Genomic DNA, 12,675 nt, shown 5'->3' on the forward strand with positions numbered 1-12,675 from the left:
TGCCCAGAGGTTACTGATGATCGGAATCCATCCCGGCAGTGTGATCGCAAGCTGTAAGGACCGCGGACTGTCTGCACAGCGAATGCTCAGGCGCTGACCTGCCTTGGAAGACCCACATGCACACAATGCGCCGGTGCAATCGCAGATTGCAATTATCCCTCGAAGAATAGGAGGTTGGATTCCCCGGATTTCCATGTCCCGCTCCCCCTGCAGTGTCAAACACGGGGGCAAGTACTGACGAGCCACGACAGAGGCATACCAGCTGGCTATGTCAATGCTCTGGAAAAGCGGCTCGCTGAGACAGAAAAGGCCCTGTTCTTCGCGCTCGCTGAAGCTCGCGCTGGGACACACGGCGACGCCATATCACGGCCTTCTCTGAGGTCATCCGTGCTTTCCAGGTCCACTCCGACGACGCAGCAAGAGAAGGCAGAATTGATGGCCCTTTGGAGCAAGAGCCCACTGGAAGATCGCGCGCAGGTAGAGGCATGGTTCGAGGTGAACAAAGAGGAAGGCGCGCTCCCAGTCAGCGTGGATCTCGGCCAGACTCGCACCGTGAGAGAACTTGAGGCAGTGGCGCCCGTCACGCCTCCGACGGAGGGTCCAGCCAACGCTGGCAGCCTTGCAGCCCGGACATACCACGATGGCCAGCTGGGCGGTTCTGTCTCTACGCCAGCAGATGATGGACAGAGCCGTGACTCGGGCTCGCCTCGACTGAGCATGCGTGCCCAACGAGCGCCCCGTCTTTCGAGGCACTCTCCGCTTAGTCGAGGGAGCACGACTCCTGGGGCAGGTCTGCCGCAGACCAGTAAGGCAAATAGATTCGCCAACGATAATAAAAGGCTTTATTTTTAATCGCGATGCATGTGACCGCCTCGTCCGGGCATATCGCTTCCCGTGACGACAGTAAGGAAGAGCAGTAGACAGGGGCAGTCGAGTCATCCGAAGTCTCCGGTGGGTGTCTTGAAGTCAAGACGGTGGCTGGAGTTTATCGACCTACAGCACCCAGACAGGTAGCTACACCCCACTGTAGACACCTAGCGGCTGTAGGTAGGCACAGGGACCTCTGGCGCTGATGAACCCCGCTGATTCATGCTCTGGGCCCTAACGTTCCAAGTGTCCGGGGGAGAATTTCAGGCACTTCGCACCTCTCCAAAACTCTCCACCCTCAGGGTATCAGAACAATCTCGTCACCTACCGCACTCCCTTTCTGGACGGGTTTCCCGTCGCAATGGGCAGCCCCCTGACACAATGAGCGTGCCCGCAAGCCCGGACAATTACGAGGGCGATTGGTCCCAGGCAGAGCCACGCTCTCCCGCCGAGCGTACCAGCAAACGACGGCGCACCGCTTCCTTCCGCCATCCTGAGAACCAGGAGACGGGCTTGATGAGGGATGGCGGCAACCCGGGGCTGCCTCGGTTTGTGGGTAGCAGCAGCGGCATACATTTCGTCCGAGCCGTATACGGTATTCTCTCCCGCAGCACTGGCCAGCAGCTCAGCGTCTCGCAGCTGGTTCCGGGCGAAGACGACCAGCTCGACGACGGCCGCGAGTCTGTCGGCGCGAACCCGGCCACTCCAGGGACGGGCGCCCGTGCCCCCTTCTGGCAGTCGGACGAGGTACTGCCGAGTGGGAACCCAATGGCCTCGAATGTTACCTTCGAGGCCTTGATCACCTGGACGAAGAGTTATTTCGAGATCTGGCATCCGGTTTTCCCGTTCCTGCACGGCCCCGAGGTGGTGGAGATCCTGGAGCAGGTCGCCAACAACGGCCTCGAGAACATCTCGCCTCAAGATTCAGCTATAGTGAGAGCAATAGTCTCTATCTCCTTGGCAGATTCCCGTCAACTAGGCACTGCCAATGCTCCAGGCCCAGGACCAGTTCCTCTGGACCTGGTTTTCTTCAGCCTTGATCACGTAGCCTCATCTCTTCACTTCATCCTAGGGACGCCAGCGTCACTCAAGAACATGCAGGCCGCTCTCTGCGTCGAGCTCTTCCTGGTCAGCATGCTCAAATTCAACATGGCCTCCAGGGTAGGTGGTGTAGTCGTCAGAATGGCGTACCATCTCGGCCTGCATAGATGTCCGCGGCGTTACCAGAATTTCAACCCACACGAGGTATCAATGAGGAAACGCATATGGTGGTCCTTTTATTGCTTGGAAAGACTGGTGTGCCAGGCTCTGGGCCTTCCCCTCGATGTTCAAGACTCCGATGTCGACGTTTGCTTCCCGCATGATGTCGAGTACCACCAAGCGGCTGGGGCTGGGAGCGAAGACGAGTCGTACAAAGATGAGTCCAAAGGCATGTCATTCCAGGCATTCCAGCACCCTAATGTTCCACGGCTTACATTGCGTTGGGTATTAGATCAATTGCAGCTCCTCACACTTCTGTCTAAGCATGCACAGATCCGGGGCATGATTCTTGAGCTTCGTCACAAGAGCCTGCATGTTAGACAAGATACACTGGACCGATCACTGCACGTCCAGTCAAAGCTTACAAGATGGACAAACGACGTACACGACGCTCTCACCGGCGATCACACGGATGATGAGGATCAACCGGGGCATGCGGTAGTGGGACAGCCTGGTGATGAACGCACACCCCCCTTGTACCACTCTTTACTCCTGGTCCTGCAGCATGAGTCTACCATTGCGCTCAACAGGCCACTCTTGGCCAAGACGCCTCGAACTTCGGCATCCCAGGCAGCCCTCGAGGCTTGCATTGGTGCTTCGAGGGCGATTCTTGAAACGATCGGTAATCAGCAGCTCAGCCATACCGGCCACACATCCTCAGCAGCGGTCATGGTCTGGCCTCTTCTGACGTGGTCGGTTTGGATGAGTTGTTTCATTCTCAGTTATGCAGCACTCGAAGGCGTTACCAGTATTTCGTCCGCGTTAAGGTTTGTTGAATTGGAATCCTAAGGGCTTGGGCGCATCCATTTGGAAAGACATCTCCCGCTGATCAGCTACATTGGTATAGGTATGCCAGGCGGACGCTTCGCATCCTTGGCCAGCTCTCCAAACGGGGTACATCATGGCCCGATTCTTGTGCTCAAGCAGTGGAGCATTTGATTGCCGCTTTGGAGAAGAGAAAGTCCAAGCCAGAAGCTGTGTCCGGCTCCGGCGAGGAGCCTTCTGCTATCAACTCATCTCCTTCAGTGGGACGCTCTACACGATCTCATGACAGAACTACCAGTACCGCTGCTGGGAATGCCATCCGAGAGGGCCAACAAAGTAATGAGAGTCAAAGTACGCCAAGCAGCCAGACACAAGCAAAGAGACAGCGGGTCGGCAACGTATATCATCCAAACAGGCTTGGTCATGGCCCGAGACTTGTAGAAGCCACACGACCGTAAGTCATTAACTTGGGTGGCATCATGACCAACACATATCCTGCTTATCATCTTCCCAACAATACAATTGCCCAGTGGTTGGCTAATTGTGTTGATCAGCTCTCCCTTGATCCCCCAGCCACCAGATGCCACAGAATCATACGGTGTGGTACCGGGGCCCAACGCATGGAATCCGGGAGTGACCACGACTCCGTACTTTATGCCGGAAGAAACAAACACGTTCATGGATCTGGGCGAGCAGGACTGGTGGGACCCTCTCGGCGCACTGGACTTCTCAAACTTCGCCCAAGCTGGTAGTGCGGACTCCACAACAGGATTCGGGTTTTACTGACAATCTAAGTCTGATCTACAAAATCACCTATTCCATGCATGTAGAGCTCCCCGCCGATACACCTCGCCAAAATTCGGCAGTGCCTTACTTCTGACCATATGAGCTCCTGATCTCATCGCACACCGCAGCTGTCACATCCGCCGTCTTCGCCTTGCCACCGAGATCAGCTGTGGCGACTCCCTTCTCACAGACGCGCTCCACGGCATCCAACAACTTGGTGCTTGCATCCTTTTCCCCGAGCCATGCCAACATTTCAGCGCTCGTCCAGAATGTGGCGACAGGGTTGGAGATTCCCTTGCCGGTAATATCGAATGCGGAGCCGTGGATGGGCTCGAACATGCTAGGGTTTTGGCGTGTGGGGTCCAGATTTGATGTTGGTGCAATCCCTATGGATCCTGCCAGGGCGGCTGCCAGATCGGAAAGGATGTCTGCGTGCTGCAGAAAAGTTAGATCCGGGCATGGCCACTCGCTGGCTGGAGCTTCACTTACCAAGTTCGTAGCCACAATGGTATCAAGCGACTCTGGCTTGAGAACCATCCTGCAAGTCATGGCGTCCACCAACATCTTGTCGACAGTCACGTCAGGGAAATCCTTGGCGACTGCTGCTGCCACCTCGTCCCAGAGCACCATCCCGTTCCGCTGGGCGTTGCTCTTCGTCACGACCGTGAGAAGCTTCCGCGGCCTGCTCTGCGCCGTCTCGAACGCGAACCTCATGATACGCTCCACGCCATGGCGTGTGAACATGGCCACCTCGGTGGCCGTCTCCCAGGGGTGGCCGCGGTGGCTGCGCCCACCCTGGCCGGCATATTCGCCTTCTGAGTTCTCGCGGACAATGACCCAATCGAGATCACCAGTGTTGCAGTTCCTCAGGGGCGACTGGGTCCCTCGGAAGACCTTGGTTGGCCTCACGTTGGCGTACTGCTGGAAAGGTTGGCAGATCGCCAAGCGGAGGCCCCAGAGCGAAATGTGGTCCGGAACGTCTCCAGGCTTGTTAGCAAGAATTCACATGTCGCCGCCAGACAAAGGGCCAGCTCCTGTTACGTGGCACTGACCTGGGGCGCCGACAGCGCCAAACAGGATAGCGTCGTGCTTCTTAAGCTCATCCAGTCCGCCCTCGGGAATATACTTCCCGGTCTTCTTATATGTGTCCGAGCTCCAGTCGAAATGAGTGAAGCCGATGTCGAACGACCCCAGCGTTTCTGACAGTGTCTTCAGGACTGTAATGGCGGCATCGACGACCTCAGGGCCGATCCCGTCCTTAGGTCTCATCAATAAGTTGTCCCGCACAATCGAGACGAGCCTGCCCAGGTACTTACCGCTGGGATGGAGGCTATGCTATAGCTCTTTGACGCTGGGGCGGCTGAAGGAGACATGTTCCCGATTTACGCAAGACTTTGAAGTATCTTGCTGTATACGTGAAGGACATCGAGAGATCTTCTCTGCGCCATCTCCTCCATGCATGTATATATCGCCGGTCCTTAGGCCGTGTGTGGGGTGGTCGGAGGACGACGGGCCTCTTCCGGCCGCGGCCGGGCAAAGGAAACACCGTGAGGGGTCACCCTCCCATCTGCGGAATTGCATACCTCCGCCCTACATTATTCCCAAGCACAACGATAATCGCACAAATAATGGAGTCTGCGACACTCTGTGCGCTCATGAGCCAGATATTTCCAACTACCCAACACAAAACGAGGCAACTATGCGAGATCTTTCGCGTTGTATCGCGGGCCAAAGGGTCAGATCGTGGGTGATCCAAGGCCGTGTACAACCTCGCAAGCCTTCAGAACAAGTTCGATTTTGTTCTATCATTACCGCCCAGCCGAGAAGACAAATCGTTAACTGGACTCTGGTATGTCTCGCATCGTTGGAGGACTAAACACGTCACTGGGAGGGGTACTGCACAATATGCCAGCCTTTCCTGTGCCTGCATCTCAACACTGACCGCACCACAACGATTACCGCGCGTGCATACGCATGCAGCACTAATCTTCCGCCCGAACCCCTCCTACTCGCCAGGGCAGCCAGGCATATGCTCTGCCCGGGCCATCTTATGTGCATGTGTGCTCGGGTGTCGCTGCAGCCGGCGCTCCTTTTACATGCCTCTGCGGTAGGACGAGTTCTAGAAGCACTGACTCCCACTCGTTGCCCGCTCAGAGTCGGCGGTCGCACAGCATGACAGCTAGACCGGCATGCAGGTGCGGGTCGACCGGCAACATCAACAGCCCGGCTGTCGCCATCCCACGCGTGCGTTCTTCAAGACCCCACCCTGGTCCTGGTCCTGGTCCTGGCCCTTCCCTGACCTCTGCCCCGGCTTTGGCCAAACGTTGGGGCCGACGGCTCTTCGTATTTAGCCAGTCGAGCACCATTGCTCCCCTGCCACCTCCAACTGGAACAAAAGGTGCTAAGCAGGCATCTGGCATGGCCGAGAGCACCGGCTGTGCGCTACTGGCGCCAAGAGCTTGAGAGGACGGGAGACGGGTGGTGAGCTGTCTATCGAGTGCCCTCGGGCGTTGAGACCAGTGCGGCCACGGCGCTGTAAATCCGCCTGTCACTGCATGACGCCCCGGAAGCCTATTGCCTCATCCTGGTCCAAAGCCACGAGATGTGCCCATGGCGGCCCCGTCCCTAGCACCTACAGTGGGGTCAACCGCGGTGGAATCCTCTGCTCGGGGCGACGCCCCGACCGCCATTCGCGGCGGGTGATGGCCAGTCTTTTAAATGTAGTCTGCATAAGTACTTTACCTAGTCGTGGCCCTGGGAATTCCCACTTCTGGGCCAGCTTCCACCGCCGACATTGCTCGTTCTCAAGAGTCGCGCATCACCGGATTGCAAATCACCAACAATGGCGAGCAGCGAGCCTCCTGGCGATGCAGCCGCTGCAACCCCTCCAGCCCCTGCTGCCCCTGCTGCCCCTGCCGCCCAGGAGCAGTCGCCCGCTTCCTCTCCGCCCGCGCAACCCCCTGCGCAACCCTCCGCGGCAGGCGAAGGAGCGGGCGAGGCAGCGGGCGGCGCGGGTGAGGCAGCGGGCGGCGCAGGCGAGGAGACGGGCTTACTGCCTCCCACCCATTGGACGGAGCTGGCGGGACAGGTGGGTGTGATCAGCTCAGTCGCGTGGCGCTTTGGGCGGGCAGAGAGATTGTGGCGCTGAGATCAGGAACAGCAAGGTCTCGACGACGACAACGATTCCGCATTCGGAGACACGGCCAGCTCGACAGACTCGATAACCTCGAGCATCCTCGAGTACAGAACCATCCACGGCCGAACATACCACAGCGACCATGTGGGCGACAACGCGCAGTACTGGTGCGAGCAATCCGTCCCCCTGACTCCTCCCCCCAAACCAGCGTAAACCGGGGAAACATCCGACAAGTCTTGGCAACTGACCACATCTCAACCTCAAGGGGCTCCAACGATGAGATGCAAAATGAAGCGATGGACATCAAGTGAGCAACTTTGCACAAGGATTTCAGGAGCATTCCTTGGCTGAACATCGTGCCAAACAGCCATCATTTCCTGAGTCTTTGCGCCGACAACAAGCTCTACTTTGCTCCACTCGGAGACAACGTCCAGGTACGGCCCGGGTCGCCGCCCCGGGACCACGAATAGCCGCGCTGATCCTCAAGCAGAAGGTTCTCGATGTCGGCACCGGAACAGGACTGTGGGCAATGTATGCAGTGCTCTCCCCCCTTTAACATGGTTGGTCCACGGCTCACAGGCGCATAGAGACTTCGCCGACGACCACCCGGAGGCAAATGTCATCGGCACCGATATCTCGCCGATCCAACCCAAATGGGTGCCTCCCAACCTGAAGTTGTGAGTTCTCCTAGCGGCCATTCCGGACTGGCTGCGAGCATGCACCCTGACCAATCACCCCCCGCAGCGAGATCGAGGACTGCACCTCGGAATGGACCTTCCACGCCAACGAGTTCGACTACGTCCACATCCGCTACCTCGTCGGCAGCATCGTCGACTGGCCCGCGCTATTCAAGGAGGCGTACAACGCGCTGAAGCCGGGGGCCTGGCTGGAGAGCTTCGAGGGCTCGCCGCACATGATCAGCGACGACGGCTCGGTCGGCGAGAAGTCGGCCATCTCGCAGTGGGGCAAGTTCTTCGAGGAAGGCGGCAGGACCCTGGGGCGGACGTTCATGGTTGTCGACACGGGGATCCAGAGGAAGGCCATGGAAGAGGCCGGCTTTGTCGACATTCAGGAATGGGAATTCAAGGTTAGCACGTCTTTTCCTCCTAGGGCAGTGATTCAGGAGTTGGTATCGGACACGAAGACTCGCTAACACCACCCCAGGCTCCCGTTGGCGGCTGGCCCCGGGACAAGAAACTGAAGGAGATAGGGCACTGGGCGCAGACCGCTCTCGAGTCCGACATCGAGGGCTACGTGCTCTTCATCGCCAACGTCATCGTCGGCTGGAGCAGGGAGGAGATCCTGGTGTACATTGCCCAGCTGAGGAGAGAGATCCGTTCGAGCAAGAACCACGCTTATTTCAAGCTGAAGGCGGTCTGGGGCCGCAAACCAGTATAGGCGCTTTCCTTTTCAGCACATGGCTTCGGGGCCTCTTTTTTTCCTCCTGCTTGCAACCACCGTATACCCGGTGATGGCTCTGGGTGAAGTAACTCCAGGTAGTGGGTTGAGCACATACGAGAGATGAGATTATGACCATGATATTGAAGTACGCGAGAACAAAAAAATAGTATTCACCACGCTTGATCTGCATAGGTTGCTGTGATTACGATCCTAGTGTCTTCTTGCGTTCCTGGACCACACTTGCGGTGTCTCTCCTCAGGGACTTCAAAACTCCAGCCAAAAACCTCCTAGAATTGTTATCACGAGCTCAGTATCACGGATTCCCTTAGATGACCTCAGAATCCGCAGCCAATATCGACTTAATTCCCAGCTCAAAGTCTCCTGCTTGCGACTCTTGGCCAAAGAAACTGCAGCCACACTATCAGTAATTACACCGAACCAAGCTGTAATACATCGACACTTACCTGCGGATCATTATGTTGAACCTCTTGATGTCCGTCAAGTTGAGAGGTGCCGTGTCATTCTGCACCCTGCCACGATACGTCGGAACCAAGTCCTCAAATCTGACAACCACCTGACCATAGTCATCCGCAGCAGTGGCATTCCGGGCAGGCAGCCGGAAGTCGTGCTCCCAGCTGACGGTCGCCTGCTCCACCCCGTCGACGGCCGGGAGCACCGTGTCCTTGACGTTGAGCGTGTACGTCTTGCCATCTGTATACGGCACCTCGAGGACGAGCCGGTCGTACGCGGTGAGGTCCACACCGGGCCACCCGTCGACGGTCCTCTGCGACGCGAACCCGCTGCCGTTGAGGGCCTCGTAGTCGAGAGTGCCGACGAAGCTGGCGATGGGCTCGCCGCCGGAGGGGTTCCCGGGTGCGCCGGGCGGGATCACCTCCAGGCTGGACCGGCTCAGCCCGCCGCGGACCGTGTCGTCCGAGGCTATCCACTCGCTGGCGTTCCAGGGGTGGAAGAGCGGAAGGGTTGCGCCGTGTGCTCCGGCTGCGTGCAGGAGGAGCGCCGTGAGGGAAAAGTGGGAGTAGTAGTACATGTTGGGCGCGGGCAGAATGATGATTGATTATGGCTGTAAAGCTGGAAAAGATGCTACAGCTTGGGGATCAATTTCGCCCTGATCATGGTTATATTGATTCGGATAGGGCCCTCCTGAAGTCCTTTGCCCCAAAATTAGACCATTTTCTAATTTGACTCCGCTGCCGACAAGCTTTCTCATGATTCAAGAGGCTTGCGCATTCGGGGTTCTTATCCTCCCGCGGGCCGTACCCACTTTTACGTCCTTACTAGATGATCAGAAGTCCAAAGGTTCTTCTGAATTGACGTACTAGATAATCTCACTTCACTGTCTGTTCCGATTCGAGGTTTCACGCACTATGTATCTGTGTTCGAAGAAAGTAGTCTAATTAGCCACGAAGTGCCGGATCTTCATTGCCAAGAATTGAATCGTACTTTTCTTCTGTGATAGACCAGTCAACACCCATGGAGGACTGCCCGTGTCTGGCTTTCACATGGTTGTATATATTGCCTCTTGGCACTAACGTGAGACAGCTAAACACACCTGTTAGCTTGCCTTTGTGGAGCGCATGGGCCCGCGCCAAATCGCACCCACAACTTAACTGCCACGTCCCGGATGGCTGCTGACTATGAATTAATGCCGGTGTGTCTGTGCCAAGTGGCTTATGTTGATTTATGGTGCTGAGATTGTAGGCCTGATGAGGTATCGTGGCGGGGCGCTAGGACGGCTGGCCGCTCAAGATGACCTCAGCCTTCAAAAAGTAAAGGTATTCTGCAGTATCAGCTGGGGCTGAGATTCTAGGGCCATAGAGCGGCAGGCTATAAAGCTCGAGAGTATTACTGCACAAAGAAGGCTCGAGTCCCTTTCACATAACTTCTACATCCACGTTCTCTCCGTGATTCAACGTTCCAATCTTTGAACCCCGAACCGTCCACTGTTAATCTCGAATCCAAGAATGAAAATGATCCGCTCGTGCCTTTCACTGCTAGCTCTGGCTGCCGTAGCCATGGCTGGCCCCCGGCAACCCAGTCCGCCAGCTCTGACCTACCTCTTCTCGCTCAACATCACAAGTGGTCCGACGATCAACATTGGTTCAACCCCCCTGGGGGATAGGGTGTTCGAGCCCATCATCGGCGGGTCCTTCTCTGGGCCGAAGCTTTCTGGTAAGTTCGATACGAGGAATAGAGAAACTGAACTGCTTGAGGGCTTCTGACACAAAGACACCTCTGTATTAACACTGATTTACACAGGTACCGTTGCCGCTGGCGGCGGTGATGCGGCCCTCGTCGATGGCAATGGATCCTTCAACCCGGATGTCGTTTACGTTCTTCAGACCCACGACGGAGGCAATATCTTGGTACGAGAGAAGGGTCACGCCCCGAATCTGCTCCTTGTGTTCGAAACCGGCAGTGACGACTACGACTGGCTTAACTCAGTCGTCGCATATGGGCAAGGCGTGCAGGTACCAGGCGGCGGTGTGTCGCTTAATGTTTGGCAGGTTAGTGTTCCCCTGTAGTGTGCACATGTGCATCGGCATGGTACCTAGAGAGGGTCGCCGAAGTGATCAATAGACTGATATACCCCAGCTGGGCACTTCGCATTGAAAAGGCTTTGCATGCTGAGTAGTTCACGGTTAGCAATGGATTATTACTCCATGAGTCCACTCTGGCAGGTCTTCCGCAAATTTGAGTCGCCTAGATGATAATCTTAATTAGTTGCAAGGAACAACTGGAGCGATAGTCAATGTCAGTAGAAGGAACATGGGAAGGACAGCAGAGTCTATCGAAGCCTCGCAGAATACACACATTCACAAAGACATTTCAGCGACCATGAAAGCATTTCTTGCCTCGCATCGTATCCGTATCAACGCAGTACGCACGGCTCGCTGGACTGCTTTCGTCCCGGGCCCCCAAGCTTGCTGCACAGTTGCAACGTCCGCAAGCCGTTGTCCAATATCACCTAAATTGCAACAGAATAGTCTGCCGTGAGACAATCAAGCACTTGGCGTCATGACGGATGGGTGAGATCAGGACCCGGACCGGATACACACAACGACCTCGGTGTGTGGATATGTTACGGGCCGCGAATACGCCCGGAGCTGCATAGATAAAGACATCTGATGGAGTCCTGTGCGTGTTTGACAAGCACGGCGAAGACCGAGGAAACAATTTGTACAGCATTGGCGGAACGTATGTGGGATGGTTCGAAGGTTGTAATACGATGCACTTCGCGGGTCTTTCACCTATCTAGGTAGGTCAATGATGTGTGCACGCCAATAATGTGTAGTATTTCTGAGAGTGATGTCGAAAAGTTAGATTATTGTGCTTGAACGTGAAAGAGTGGGTGCCCCATTAGCCAGCGTAGTCTCCCATAGAAACCACTTCAGCGATGTTGTCAAGCAAAGATACTCCTTTTCGAGCTAAAACGAATGTGGCTGGCCAGCGTGATCAATCTTCCGCGTGGTGCGGAATTCCCTCAACACAGACAATGTTTCAAGCGCGATATAAACACGCTGAAACAGAAACACGGACACCCAGGAGCGTGCAGGACGGAGGTAACGAGGCGGGGCAAATTGGACACTGCACGCTGTCCAGGCCAAAAATAGAAGCCAACAGGAGTCTTGAAATTCTTTGACTCGTGGAGGAAGCTCTGGTCAGTGTCCTCTGAGCCAATTTTGCTGTTCCAGTATGCCTGAATCACCTTTGCCAACGGGTGGCCGCCGCTGACAGCGCGCCGACGTGGGCGAGCTTAAGCCGCCGGGGTATTCGCTAGGTACTAAACTCGAGACTATCTGGCTAAACCCCCTCCTCAGCTGCCGATAGAAACGAAAGACCCGAACAGACGGTCGATCATGGAGCCGAGACTGCCTTATCTGTTTGGTTCCCAGGTTGTATTTGCAATTACGGTCGGCGGTGCTGCCACCTCCATTCAGCCCCATTCAGCCATCCATTGACACGGGACGCCAAATGTGGTGAGCGATGTCAGGTGTGGCAGCCCTTAGGCGCGAACGCTATTGACCGGTGGTAGCTCGTTCTAGCCTTTCTGCCCCGCGAAACCGTTCTCCACGGAGCCAACATTAATGTCGTGCTTCTCGGGTCGGCCGTGTCCCGGGGCCATCGAAGCGGGTGGCGTGGGGTTGAGAACTCATCATGGTGATAAAGGGCCCAGGAGTTCCCGGATCCGGAGGGGGCGTGCCTGTGCCTGCGACAATTCTAGGGTTTTGGGAGGGGGACAGCTGTCGAGATGGGACGGTGCTGTGGACCGGGTTGGTCGGGCGGGACGACGGAGCATGCACAGACGTGTCTGCTGGCCCCTTATCTTCTAAGTATGGCCATGCCCTTTGGCGGTATCGCTTCTGGTTTCTGCCTGGTCTTGGCGACGGTTGGGCTGGGCGGTGTTTCGACGCAAGTCATTTGGAGGCTCCGGTCTCCTG

At 56.4% G+C, this 12,675-nt stretch overlaps 6 protein-coding genes across 6 annotated transcripts; 4 read left to right on the top strand and 2 right to left on the bottom strand.

Annotated features, from left to right (window-relative positions):
* Positions 1-125: 125 nt before the first annotated feature.
* INS49_000769 (uncharacterized protein) lies at positions 126-852 on the top strand (the record flags this gene model as incomplete). The annotated part of the gene is made up of 2 exons (XM_043161605.1): positions 126-133; positions 252-852. The coding sequence occupies 2 exons, from the start codon at positions 126-128 to the stop codon at positions 850-852; spliced, it is 609 nt and encodes a 202-aa protein (XP_043030111.1).
* Positions 853-1,248: 396 nt separating this feature from the next.
* INS49_000770 (uncharacterized protein) lies at positions 1,249-3,678 on the top strand (the record flags this gene model as incomplete). Its single annotated transcript, XM_043161606.1, has 3 exons — positions 1,249-2,819; positions 2,975-3,346; positions 3,447-3,678. 3 exons carry the CDS (start codon positions 1,249-1,251, stop codon positions 3,676-3,678), a joined length of 2,175 nt encoding a protein of 724 aa, XP_043030112.1.
* Positions 3,679-3,762: 84 nt separating this feature from the next.
* On the bottom strand, positions 3,763-5,051 carry INS49_000771 (uncharacterized protein; the record flags this gene model as incomplete). The annotated part of the gene is made up of 4 exons (XM_043161607.1): positions 3,763-4,113; positions 4,168-4,658; positions 4,731-4,935; positions 4,995-5,051. The coding sequence occupies 4 exons, from the start codon at positions 5,049-5,051 to the stop codon at positions 3,763-3,765; spliced, it is 1,104 nt and encodes a 367-aa protein (XP_043030113.1).
* Positions 5,052-6,520: 1,469 nt separating this feature from the next.
* Positions 6,521-8,212, top strand: INS49_000772 (uncharacterized protein; the record flags this gene model as incomplete). The annotated part of the gene is made up of 8 exons (XM_043161608.1): positions 6,521-6,766; positions 6,839-7,023; positions 7,080-7,121; positions 7,182-7,248; positions 7,305-7,345; positions 7,402-7,491; positions 7,559-7,901; positions 7,979-8,212. 8 exons carry the CDS (start codon positions 6,521-6,523, stop codon positions 8,210-8,212), a joined length of 1,248 nt encoding a protein of 415 aa, XP_043030114.1.
* Positions 8,213-8,540: 328 nt separating this feature from the next.
* Positions 8,541-9,263, bottom strand: INS49_000773 (uncharacterized protein; the record flags this gene model as incomplete). Its single annotated transcript, XM_043161609.1, has 2 exons — positions 8,541-8,622; positions 8,680-9,263. 2 exons carry the CDS (start codon positions 9,261-9,263, stop codon positions 8,541-8,543), a joined length of 666 nt encoding a protein of 221 aa, XP_043030115.1.
* Positions 9,264-10,248: 985 nt separating this feature from the next.
* Positions 10,249-10,758, top strand: INS49_000774 (uncharacterized protein; the record flags this gene model as incomplete). Its single annotated transcript, XM_043161610.1, has 2 exons — positions 10,249-10,405; positions 10,493-10,758. 2 exons carry the CDS (start codon positions 10,249-10,251, stop codon positions 10,756-10,758), a joined length of 423 nt encoding a protein of 140 aa, XP_043030116.1.
* Between the last annotated feature and the right edge of the window lie 1,917 nt (positions 10,759-12,675).

Source organism: Diaporthe citri, assembly GCF_014595645.1.
Source record: "Diaporthe citri strain NFHF-8-4 chromosome Unknown scaffold_1, whole genome shotgun sequence".
Taxonomy (NCBI): Eukaryota; Fungi; Ascomycota; class Sordariomycetes; order Diaporthales; family Diaporthaceae; genus Diaporthe; species Diaporthe citri.